The following is a 13,362-nucleotide window of genomic DNA, read 5'->3' as shown; positions in this document are numbered from 1 at the left end:
ATCTTGCAGATAAATATTTTATGACTATGAATAATTCCATTTATCTATGTTTTTACCAATATTATTATATTATGTGTTAATAGTACTTAATTCAGCAAATAGCCAACTACTCGTAGACACACGAAAATATTGGCGAGTTTATGTGACTCAGTTGCACTTTATTATATTCTGTTTTGTGTTACCAGTCTCATGTAAAGGAGCGACGGGCGAAAGCGCGCTGTGTATATCAGTAGGGCTGTTACCAGATTTAAATTTGGTTACAGTACCTATAAAAAGTGTGCGTGCAGTTCACCATTGATGAGTGTCGCTGCGTAATCGATCAACTACTTGAAACGTAATTCTGATTGAAGAAAAAAATGAGATTATTGAAAATGAAAGACCTATTTTCAACAATTTAAAAAAGGAATCAAAAAAAGTAGTTCGATATTTTAAATTTAGTTGGTACAGTGAAAATCCTTGGTTATGTGGTTGCAAGAAAAATAGAATGTATTGTTGGCCATGTCTTCTGGTTTCTATAGAAAAATGGGTGGACCATAGGTTCACGATTTAAATAGTTTTAGAGTTTTAAAAAAGAGACATGAAATTTCTCCCTTACCTACATATAAGATGTATACCCAATTTGATTCAGTTTGGCAAAACAAGAATCGAAAGTTCTCTTAACCAAGCTTTTACAGCAAATATTGCTAAACATAATGAGTTTGTTAAACTAAATAATCTCGATAGAGCGAATTTAGTAATAGATAGGTATATCCTTAGCTCACTTATAGATATGTTTTTTGGCCAAACAAAAATTATAGTGTTTCGTGGTCATTTTGAGGGCGACGGCTCTGACATTCGAGGCAATTACAGGGAATCGTTAACACTAATTGCCAAAAAAGATCCCAACATCTAGAAACATCAACTGTTTTTTCGAGAGTTTCAAGTGATATATAAAATGATATTATTGAGGCTATATATACATTTAGCCATATCTTCATTTTTTTGCGTCTGATTTTGGTAACACTTTAGAAAAAGTCACGTGTCACCACTGCTCTCGTCGTTTTGGTAGCTTCTTTTTTAATATATTTACATAAAATTTGTATGGGAGTTTTGTTCTTTTAAACCCCCCAAATGTTTGTGTACGTTCCAATTAAACTATTATTGTGGTACCATTAGTTAAACACAGTGATTTTAAAACTTTTTAGTCTCTCGTCATGTTTCAGCTTCATAGATAGGTAGTGTAAACAAAAAACGTCGCAATAAAAATTTAGTTGATTTTAAATTCTTTGTTAAAACTTGTAGCTGTTTATTTGTCTATGAAGAAGAAATTCCAAAAAGTTGATAAATATTAACATTCATTTTAATAAGAATTGCTGTATATCGCTGCGCGCGGTGCGGCGTAATGTCAAAATTTTATCAGCAGAATATTACGGTAGCATGTAGACTTGGCAACACAGCCGCTGTCATTTTCAGAAGTTTAAAATCATCCGAAGATGGATGCGCTTAAGTACAAATTTGCCCGCAATTGTATTTGTTTAAGTGAGCAACTAATGTTATGAAATAGCGATTACAGTAATTAGAATCAAAGGTGTAAAGAACAGTGACTAAGAAATGTGAACTACACCAATTCAATTATTGAGTATAATAGTTTAATTCCAATAGGTATATCAAATCTTGGGTGCTACCAATGAGGACGAAGAATTTTTTATTTACAATATGTGTGATAATATCTGTAAGCTTAATATTTATTATATTTGGCCAACAAAAACCAGAAAGTATTCAAAATATCGTCTCTTCAACAAATGAACAGATAAAGAACTTTAAGGTAAGTGTCAATCAAGTATCTTTCAATGCATTTCCACTTCAGTAACCAAATTCGTTGGCTGAGGAAGATCCTCTGTAATATTAAACACTGTTAGAGTCATCATCATTCTCTTTGCCATTACCCCTATGCAGGGTCAGCTTCCCTAATTGCATTTCTCCATGATTCTATCTTGGGTTATATCAACATCAATCCCCTTTACAGACATGTCCTGCCTAAGCGTCTTCTCCCAGATCTTTTTTGTCTTCCTCTCCTACTTCTTCCAGGAACCCTCAGTTCAGCAATTCTTTGTATTGGGTGATTAACTTCTCGACATTGAACATGACCAAACAATCTTAACCTATGCTCCCTCATTTTGGCATCAATTGGTGTCACCCATAGACTTACTACATGCATTCCTAATTTTATCCTTTTTTGTTACTCCACTCATCGATGTAAGCATTCTCATTTCTGCCACAATATTCAGTTCCATACATCATTGCCAGTCTTATGACTATTTTATAGAATTTTACCTTCAGCTTCATTGGAATTTTTGTGGTGTGTTGTCACACAATATCACACATTTCATCCATCCAATCCTAATTCTATTGCATGTATCTCCATCTATTTCTTCATTACTTTATAATACTGATCCTAGGTACTTAAAACTCTCACTTTTCACAATTCAAAGATATCATTTTATTTGTGAAACGAAATACGCGATGGACTACCCCAGCTAATTGAAATAATATTCGAAAATATTACCTCAATCATCCAAGATAGCCATCGTTACACCCTTAGCCTAGCTCAGTCACTCAGGTGTGTGTTCGTCTTGTCCTAATCTTAGAAATGAACTCTGAAAATTTAGAATGGAAGCAAACAAAACAGTATTTTTAACTAATCATGTTTATTGTTCATAAATATATAATGAAAATATGACTTAGTAAATTGCATTAACAAATATATCAAATTCTTGCCAAAAACTAACAATTCTGGATTATACTTATGGCTTTTAGTAGCTGATGGTAACTTCGTGATGTCCAATGGTACTGCTGCTGGTTCTGCAACGGGCTCTGGGGTTGTAGGTGTTATATTCCACCAGGCCTACGGATGTTGCTCGTTGCAATCTTTAAATGAACATTCTAAATACTCTGTCTTTGTCCTACTAAGTTTTAAACCTTTTTCCTCAAGAGCTTGTCTCCATTGTTCCACTTCTTGTTCGAAGTCGCCTTCACTATTTCCCTCCAACATCACTTCGTCAGCATACATTAAGCTTGAGGAAATGTTAGCTTGTAGTTCTACTATTATCTGGTCTAAAACTAATGAGAATAAATAAGGATTAAGCACCGAGCCTTAGTGTAATCCTACTTTCACATGAAACTTACTTGTCTCTCCCACATCTGTCCTAACACTGGTTATTACTCCCTCATACTACTCATACATATCTCTCACAATCTTAACATATTCACTAGGGACTTTCTTATTGAGTGCCAACCACAGATTCTCTAAAGTCTAGAGGAACTCTATCATGTTTTCTCAAAATCAATGAATACCATATGAGCGTTTGTTTCTTTATGCCTGTATTTTTCCATCAACTGTCTGATAATGAAAATTGCATCTGTTGTTGATCTGACCTGTATTAAGCCTAATCGATTATCAGATAAAGACTGATAAGGTATTGGAACTAATGTCAACTAATTCGTTTTTCAATATTTACTGCTTTACATTGTTTATAGTTGATATTTCAGTACCTACCATCCTACCAATTATCAAAACTTGGTGATTTTTTGATAACAGAACACAGAACCACAATGTATTAACGGTATCTCCTTTTATCTTTTCCACACCTATGAGTGTTTAGTTATTTCCTTTTTTCTACAACCACTATTCAAAGTGCAATTTTCTGCACAGTTTTATGTTAACAAAGTTGATATTTTCTCACAGTATAAGATTTATGGCATTAGTGTACAGAAAAGTGACGTTTCTGTGCAGAAAAGAACTTTTTCTACAACCACTATTCAAAATGCACTTTTCTGCACAGTTTTATGTTAAGAAACTTGACATTTTCTCACAGTATATGATATATGACATTAGTGTGCAGAAAAGTGACGTTTCTGTGCCGGAAAGTTCTTTTCTGCACAGTACTATTACATTCCACAAAAAATATAATTATGACATGTTTTGATGAAATTGTTTTATTTGAGATATTAGATTTGATAGTACAGTAGACTCGCGATTATCCGAGTCTAGGTTATCCGAGCCCCTCGGTTAACCAAGGCAAAAGTCATAAATGGTGAGGTACAACTTTCAACCTTGGCGCAACATCGCCGCCTCAAAAAGAGCAATGCAGCTTATGCAAAAATCTATCAAATACTTTTTTAAACAGTACTATTGATAATGTAAATGTTTTTATCTTCTATAGATAGTACTGTATTAATTTTTAGTCATTAAAATAACTACAGTTATGCTTATTTACGTGTTTTTCTCTCCGTACAACAAATCTCAGTTTTAACCGAGTTTTTCCGTATCCGAAGTAGTCACGGTCCCAGTTACCTCGGATAATCGCGAGTCTACTGTACTTTTCAAAAAAGAACTGATTTAACTACATCTCATGTCTGAGAAATCTGGAAAATTCGCTAATTTAACACATTATTTTTGAACGTTAAATTTAGTATTCTACAAATGACTACCTCATTCTGAGTAACTTTATATCTTCTGTTTACATCTGTGGTTAAAGTGTAGACAAATATATAACCTGTAAGACAGTTATTATACTTAATTATCATAATTATCATATAAAAATTAAATTCTGAATGTTACAACTGTTTTATTTTAGAATTTTATTCTTAATAAACATTTTATAATTATCAATTAACCAATAAGGATTTAGCAACCTCAGCATGATACATCGAATGAAGTAGGTTTGGTGGAAATCTGTGTCTGCTTAAATATAACGTCAATTGTGACATTATTTTATAATAACTATTTAAAATAGTTTAAATTCAAACAAATTAAGGCAGTGCATTAATTTTTTAACTGATTTCTGTGTAATTTATTTAGGTAAGTATAAGGAATTTAAATTGATTAGTATTAATTAAATACAGTTTAAAATTTATAATTTATTATTATAATAAACCTTCATTTGGAAATTGTGATTTTTATTTTTAGCAAAAACTGTGGTTGTAGAAAAAGTATAGTGTGTAACACGTGCAAAAAGGTAATTTCTCACTCATTTGAATTGTGGCACTCACTTGCACTGGTACTGCAACTTTTCAAACTCGTGAGAAATTAGTACCTTTCTGCACTTGTTGCACAATATACTATTCCGGCACAGAAACGTCACTTTTCTGCACAATAATGTCATAAATCTTATACTGTGAGAAAATATCACAGTACCATTACATTCCACAATTAAATCATAAATATAATTATACCATGTGTAGATGAAACGGTTTTATTTAAGATATTAGATTTAATAGTGCTTTTCAAAAAAGAACCGATTTAACTCATGTCCGAGAAATCTGCAAAATTCGCTACTTTAACACATTATTTTTGAACACATTTGGTATTTTACAAATGACTACTTCATTCTCAGATTCGTTTCAGATTCGTTTAGATTCAGATTCGTTTATTCATGTCAATAACACAAGTGTTTAACACATGTCAAATAAAATTACACAAAGATTTGGACGCAATACAAATTAAAAAGATGCACAATACGACTAAGAGTATTAATAACATTAAAATCACATTAAAGATTACATTAACAATGGACATTGCTTAAAGTCATAAAATCCTAAAATTTAAATGCAAGAAATTCCTCATTACTATAAAAAACATTTTCTAACAAAATATCTTTAATTGTACTCTTAAATTGATTTAATGGAAGACACTTTAAACTATCTGGAAGTTTGTTGAAAAATTTAATAGCCCAGTATCCTGGCCCAGTTTGACACCTCCTCAATCTCCAGTAGGCTGGCACGAGATGGTGTTTATATCGGGTGTCATGTTGGTGTATGTTCTCATGGGTTTCAAAGTGCGCCCCTCCCCTCTTGATAAACATTAGGTTCTCAAGTATATATAGAGATGGAACAGTGAGAATTCTTAGGGACCTATATGCTTGCCTACAATCATCCCTATACCAAAGACCAGCAAGAACTCTAACTGCCTTACGCTGCCAACCAAAGACTGTCAACATTTCTGCTGAATGACCCCAGACTAAAATGGCATAGGCTAGATGAGACTGAAAAATTGCATGGTACGCTGTTATTAAGACTTTATGTGAAACATTAGATGCCAGATTCCTGAGTACAAACAGATTTTTTGCTAGCTTTTTACTTAGACTGTTGATATGTTCACCCCATTGAAGCTTGGGATCTAATAATACACCCAGAAATCTGACACTGCTCATACCATCATTTACATTCTGTGTGTCTCTGAGAGAAAAAACAACTCTGTTGGTTTTTGCTGCATTGAGCAGTAATCGGTTTACGCAAAACCATTCATTGGTCACTGACTGTGCAGACATAGAACCCTCAAGCGACTCCCCAAGTGTATCAGTTGTAAAAGACACTGTGGTGTCATCGGCGAAGAGTGTGTACTTTGCATTTGTGTTAATGCTCGTAAGGTCATTAATATAAATTAGAAAGAGAATGGGTCCCAGAACAGAGCCCTGGGAACCCCAATATTAACAACACTCTTTCCCGATAACACCCCAGAGACCCTCACAACCTGTGTTCTGTTTTCTAAGTAAGATTGAACTAGTTTTACACTGTAAGGACAGAAGTTGTATTTTTTGAGTTTTTGCAAGAGCATTCCATGATCTACACAGTCAAATGCCTTGCTCAAGTCACAAAACAGAACAGTATTAAACTGCAACCTATGAAAGGAGTCTACAATATGTGATACCAAGTCCAGTATGCCAAGTACTGTGGATTTGTCCTTTCTAAAACCGAACTGAGAGTCTGAGAAATAGTTATTATTTTCAAAAAATGTGGTTATTTGTACTGCCATAGCTTTTTCAACAATTTTAGAGACTATTGGAAGCAGCGAAACAGGTCTATAGTTTTCTGGATTCTTAACGTCCCCTTTTTTATAAATTGGTGTAACAATTGCTTTTTTAAGGACTGATGGAAATTTATTTTCTTCAAAGCATAGATTTATTAGTTTAGTGAGTGGGCTTATAATAATATTTTTAATCATTTTAATAAGGTTAACATTAAATCCATATATATCATGGCTATTTTTATTCTTTAAGCTGTTTATTATATCCCTCGTTTGATTAAAGGTAATTTCAAGAAATGAAAAGGTGTTTGTATGATTGACATAATTAATTTTATTAATAAAGTCAATATTTAATTTTGGAATGTCTTTAACTATATTAGTGGCAATTTGGGAAAAATAATCATTGAACTGGTTTGGCGTGATCTTGTGATCTTCTAATGAAGACCCTGATTTTCCTCGATATTTGTTTATCATGTTCCACATGGTTTTCTGTGGATTTTTTGAATTTAATATTATTTGGTCATTTGACCTCACTTTGGCTTTCTTAATTTCATTTTTATATTGATTTCTGAATTGTTTAAGTATATGATGGTTATTATCATTTTTATGTTGCCTATAAAATTCTTCTAAAAATTTTAGATGTTCCCGCATTGCCTGTAGGTCATTTGTAAACCATGTAATTTTTTCAGATTGGTCTGATCTTACTCTATATTTTTTTTGTGAAAAAGATTCTAAAAAACAACTTTCAAGAATATTCATAAAGTGACAGAATTTTAATTCAACATCAGTGTTATCTTCATAGATAAAATCCCAGTTTACTTCCGATACTTTGTTGAAAAATATGTTCTTACCTTTTTCAGTTATAGGCCTAATAAGCATAGTTGTCTCAGTAAAACCTGTAACCTTTTTTTTAATCTCAAATTTGACAATCTGGCCTTTGTGATCTGAAAAACCAGTCTCAAAAACCTCAGCAGAGTACAGGGGCAATCCAGGATCCATGAAAATGTTATCAAGACACTTATTACCCCTTGTCGATTCATTTATAGTCTTGACTAGGTGAAAACCTTCAAGAACGCCTTGAAGTTTACGGGCACTTGCATTGTCCACAAGAAAGTCCACATTGAAGTCCCCAGCAACAAGGACTTGTTTATTTGGGCTTAATGTGCCTAGAACTCCTTCAAGAGAGTCCAAAAAGATGTCAAACGGGCCAGAGGGGCTATGGTATACTGCTAAAACTAACAAGTTAAAATCTTTTAGACATATACAACAATATTCTATACAAAAATCAATTATAAAAGTGTCATTATTAACAACATTAAAACATATAGTATTTTTGACGAAGATCGCAGAACCCTCTCCTCTATTTTGTGACCTTGCCGTGTAGTTGGCCAATCTGTAGCCCTCAATATGGACTGTTTGGATTTCCTCGTCTGCCAGCCAGTGTTCTGTAAGGCATAGAATGTCAACATTCTTGTCCTTGATGCATGCCTCCAAGAGACCAATCTTATTTCTCAGTGACTGCATATTGAGATGAAAAACACTAAGAGGTATTGGAGATTCACTTGAGTTTATATCTTCTTCATCTTTTGTCCCTGGTGGCTCTGGATATTCATAAAATGGTTGACTGAGATCCCAATTGGCCAAAGGGACGTATCAACAATTTCATTTGCCTGATTTGATTTGCCTGTGGGAACTCCTAGCTTGAAGGAATTTCTTTGATCATCCTTTTTAGTGTACATTTTCTGGCAAATAAACCCTGCTTTCATTCCATTCTCCATTAAATGAGCCTTAACGGCTGCTGAGTCCACTGAGGGGTGGAAGCCGGTTACAAAGAACCAAGTTTTGGGGGATGGTGATTCAGCTACCTTGAGTGTTGTGACACTTGCAGCTGTGCCTCTGATTGGTGCCGGTCTACGATTTTTAGGGGCTGCTCTCTTTCTGTTTTGGACAATGGTCCAACCTTCAGTAGTTTCACTCTCATTGGTATTTGTTAACTGATGTTTTTGAAGTTGAGATATTTTGGACTCAGAATTATTGATTTCCGAATCCGAAATCTGTTTTGTTTTTGTTTTATTTGTCATGTCGTTGACGTTGACATTATTGACTTTGACTTTTGGCGAATCCATTGCTACCAACTGTTGTTCGTTGCGTTCGATTTTCGTTTCCATCTGCTCCGTTTGATCCGGTTTCAATGCGCCGGCGCCTAAGACGTCATCGTCAGCGTGAGAGGATATGATGAAGGCAGGCGAAAGGTGCGGGGAAGAGGACGAAGGATGTTTACCTTTCTTTGAGCGTGAAGTCTCCGGTTTTTTTATGACATTCTCATACTTTTCCTTCCACAGATTGGCATTTTCCTGTAGAATCTTGTTTTTGTCAGTTAATTCATCCACTAACCTTCTCAAATCTTTTATGTTCTCTGGTGTTACATTTTGGCTATCTTTGTCTTCTTTAACCTCGGTCTTCTGAGCTTCCGCATCACAACAGTAAATACGACTTTTGTCGACGAAAACTACTTTTCCGGCCCAATCTCTGTTCACACAGGAATTGTGGAAAAGGCTACCGCACTTAACACAGATTACCACAGTAGAACTTTTCGTTTTGCAGCATTTAAATGCCGTTTTATCGGGAGCGTCGTCTTTCGCATGTTTCACAGCTGACGCCATCTTTGACTTTTTCTGAGTAACGTGTAACGTGTAATATTCTGTTTATATCTGTGGTTAAAGTGTAGACAAATATACAACCTGTAAGACAATTATTATACTTAATTATCGAATAGAAATTAAATTATGGATGTTACAACTGTTTTATTTTACAATTTTATTCTTAATAAACATTTTATAATTATCAATTAACCAATAAGGATTTAGCAACCTCAACAAGATACGTTGAATGAAGTAGGTATGATGTAAATCCGTGACTGCATAAATATAAAGTCAAATGTGACATTATTTTGTAATAATTATTTAAAATAGTTTAAATTCAAACAAATTAAGTCAGTGCATTAATTTTTTAACTGATTTCTGTGTAATTTGTTTATAGGTATAGGCAAGAAATTTAAATTGATTAGTATTAATTAAATACAGTTTAAAATTTATAATTTATTATTATAATAAATCTTCGTTTGGAAATTGTGATTTTTATATTTAGCAAAAACTGTAGAACAACTATAGTGTGTAACACGTGCAGAAAGGTAATTTCTCACTCTTGAGAAATTAGTACCTTTCTGCACTTGTTGCACAATATACCATTTCCAGAGTTTTTAACTATTAATTCACTAAGGCATATTAATAGATGAGGAAGCAGTTACTGACATTGCATAATATATAATATGTTCTTATTCTCTATAGCTTGAACATTGCTGTTACTTTCTACAACCTACATTCTGAGATGCCTCTTAGTTTTATGATTATTCTCCTTCTTCTTTCATTCGTCAGTTCTATATGACAGAGATTTATCTTCTTTGATGTAAAGGAATAGTAATTTTCTTCTCCTTCATGTGCCATATCAGAATTATCAATTATCTGACATTGGCAATCACTGATGCGAAGACTCATCGATCTTCTGCAATATGGAATAATTGTCCTGCATTTGATCTATGAGTCCATTCACAAATGTTTTTTAACCAAGAAACTTGTTTTCTTTCTATTCTTCTACGACCCTCTATTTTACCTTTAAGGATCAGTTGTAGTATTCTATATCAATTTCATCCCCTCACTGTATGTTCCAGATAAGACATTTTCCGGTGTTTCACAGTCTTTAGTAGTCTTTGTTGACCCTCTTTAGTACTTCCTCATTAGTTTTTCTTGCTGTCCAAAGTATCTTCAGCATCTGTCTGTGAATCCACATTTCCAATGCTTCAATTCTGTTCATGGTCAATACTTTTAGTGTCCACACTTTTGCATCATACTGAAGTGCAGACCAAATATAGCACCTAACTATTCTTCGTTTTAGTTATAAACTGATTATTGCAAAAGAAATGACTGCTTATAATAATCTGCTTTTTATTTCTGTATCTAGTTGGTCTGTTATAACAGTTCCCAAATATGTGATTTTGTGAATTTTTTCAACTTAAACTCCATTTAATTGAATCTACATTCTACTTCGTGAATACAATCAAGCAGATAGTAGTTTAAAGTTCTTACAGTTTTTTTTCTTTAGGATAACTTAAGAGATGCAGAAACAAAAACCTTAAATGCAGACGAGAAGTACTTAAACCTCTTGGGATTTACCGAAGAGCCCAGGTTGTATCCAAGAGATGTATGGAAGAATACGTCGTTACCTGTTGTAGTTACTTATGTGCATGATGGAGAAGAGAGTCAAGCTATTGGACTAATTATAAATATGGCGAGAGTGCTACCAAATAATACAATTTTAGTATATAATTTAGGCTTAGATGACCAAGGATACAAATTGGTAAGTAGTTTAAGACAAGTATTAAAATTAATAAATATGTGATAGTATTTGACTTCGACATTTTACTATTCATTATTCATTTTAATCTCTTAATATATCAAGTTGACCTTCAAATTATTCCATTTTCAATGACAGTTTGCTCCAAAAAAACAGGTGTTGATAAGAAATATTTTTGTAGGCATAAATTTTTATTATGAATATATTTCACAATCTTACTAACTTCAGATAGAATTTATTGAAATGTTCAGACTGCGAAGAGGCAGGTGGGTGCAGCTTTAACATTGAATTTAACCGAAAAACAATATTTATTTGTCAAATAAACATTTTTTCTCTGTTTTCCGACAACAGTAAAATGTATTTTGGAATAAATTACATACATTCTTCTTTTTGTCTCAATTAATTTAATTTAAAAAACATTTTTTTAACACCCTGTATAAATAATTATGTTAATGTTTATATGATTGAATAGATAATTGAATACCCTTTCAAATGAGCTATCACATGACCCCTATTCTCATTTTAAAAAATCATCGATTACGTCATCACGCCCAGATGGATGACGTCACTAGTATGATATATATATGCCAGAAAATCAAAATTTAAAAATAAAAATCGACCTGTTTCGGGATTTTTCCTTAAAGTCGCCGGTTTACGAAATAATGAATTTATCCGTTACTTTATGGACGCACTGTATACAGGGTGAGCCACGCTCAACGGGACGGAGTCTACCGGGGAAACGGCTAAAGATATTAAAAATTACTTCCGTATGAATACGTAGGTCAGTACCGGCTACAAACTAAAATTTGTGAAATGTATACAGGGTGTCCCAATTTAGCGTAATGATATAAAGTTATATATTTTTAAATGGAACAACCTATATTTCACTTTAATTTTGAATTCTACTGAACAAAATAATGTTATTTTATTCAACATTCCCTATACCTATTCTTGACCGATTTCGATTTATTTGGGTTTTTCTGAAAATGTATTATTGCGAAATTAATTAATTACATATTATTGCATAAATTTTATTTAACGTCTTTTTGTCACTTAATTGTTAACTGTTCATGCTTTACATCAGAATATTTACCATTTGAAACTAATCTACAGAGTGTTCGCAATCTGAAGTGTCAATGCTGTACAATATTTTGTATAATTACTTTCTTAACTCAAATGGGACACCCTGTATTTTACTTTAATTTTGAATTCTAATCAAAAAAATAATATTACTTTATTAAACAATCCCTATACCTATCTTCGATAATTTTCGATTTATTTGCTTTTTCTTTAAAATGCACTATTCTTGAAATTAATTAATTACACTTTATTACATAAAGTTAAACAAAATACACTGGAAAAAATTAATTTACATTAAATGTTCAAAATGGTGTCCATTTTCTTTAATACATAACCTCACTCTGTGTTCAAAATTCTGTTTTACTTTTCTTAACATTTTTGGAGTAACTGTTGCAAACGTATTACGAATACGCGTTTTCATGTCTTCCGCGGTTGTAGGTGGAGTTTGATAAACCAAACTTTTAATATATCCATAAAAAAAGTCCATTGATGTTAACCCAGGTGATCTAGGAGGCCAATTGACAGCACCACCCTTACCTATCCACTTTCCGGGAAATTTTCTGTCTAAATATTCTCTAACATTATGCGTGTAATGTGCTGGAGCACCGTCTACTTAGCTGGGGAAACATTGTTCTTCTAATATTTAAAGGGAGATTTTGCAAAAGTATCCAAAAGTCTCTTCGTAGAAATCTAATAAACTTTTGTCTATTTAAATGGCCATTAAAAAAATACGGTCCTATCACGTGTTCTCCTATTATTCCACCATATACATTAAGGGACCATCGGTTTTGTCGATCAGTACATCTATATTCATGTTGATTTTCCGTACTATAATAGTGAAAGTTATGTCGATTCACGAGTAAATTATTATGGAAAGTAGACTCATCAGTGAACAAAATTTTATCAAAAAAATGTTGATCTTCTCCTGTTTTGTCTAGAAACCATAAACAAAACTCTAACCTACGTTCAAAAGCAGTTCCATACAAATGCTGATGCATTTGAATATGGTATGGGTGATATTTATATTTTTTAAGAATTCTGCGTATACTAGTTTGGCTTACTTCAATCTCCCTGGCCATCGTCCTTGT

At 33.0% G+C, this 13,362-nt stretch overlaps 1 protein-coding gene across 1 annotated transcript in view; it reads left to right on the top strand.

Moving 5' to 3' along the window:
- Positions 1-1,473: 1,473 nt before the first annotated feature.
- The window catches only part of LOC114329486 (uncharacterized), a 36,162-nt gene continuing 24,273 nt past the window's right edge, over positions 1,474-13,362 (top strand). The window contains exons 1-2 of the mRNA XM_028278611.2: positions 1,474-1,804; positions 10,943-11,197. Of these exons, the coding sequence (XP_028134412.1) occupies positions 1,667-1,804; positions 10,943-11,197 (393 nt within the window). The 5' untranslated portion in view covers positions 1,474-1,666. The remainder of the gene's footprint in view (positions 1,805-10,942; positions 11,198-13,362) is intronic.

The sequence above is a fragment of the Diabrotica virgifera genome, chromosome 2 (genome assembly GCF_917563875.1).
Source record: "Diabrotica virgifera virgifera chromosome 2, PGI_DIABVI_V3a".
NCBI lineage: Eukaryota > Metazoa > Arthropoda > Insecta > Coleoptera > Chrysomelidae > Diabrotica > Diabrotica virgifera.
This window is presented reverse-complemented; position numbering and strand designations above follow the sequence as displayed.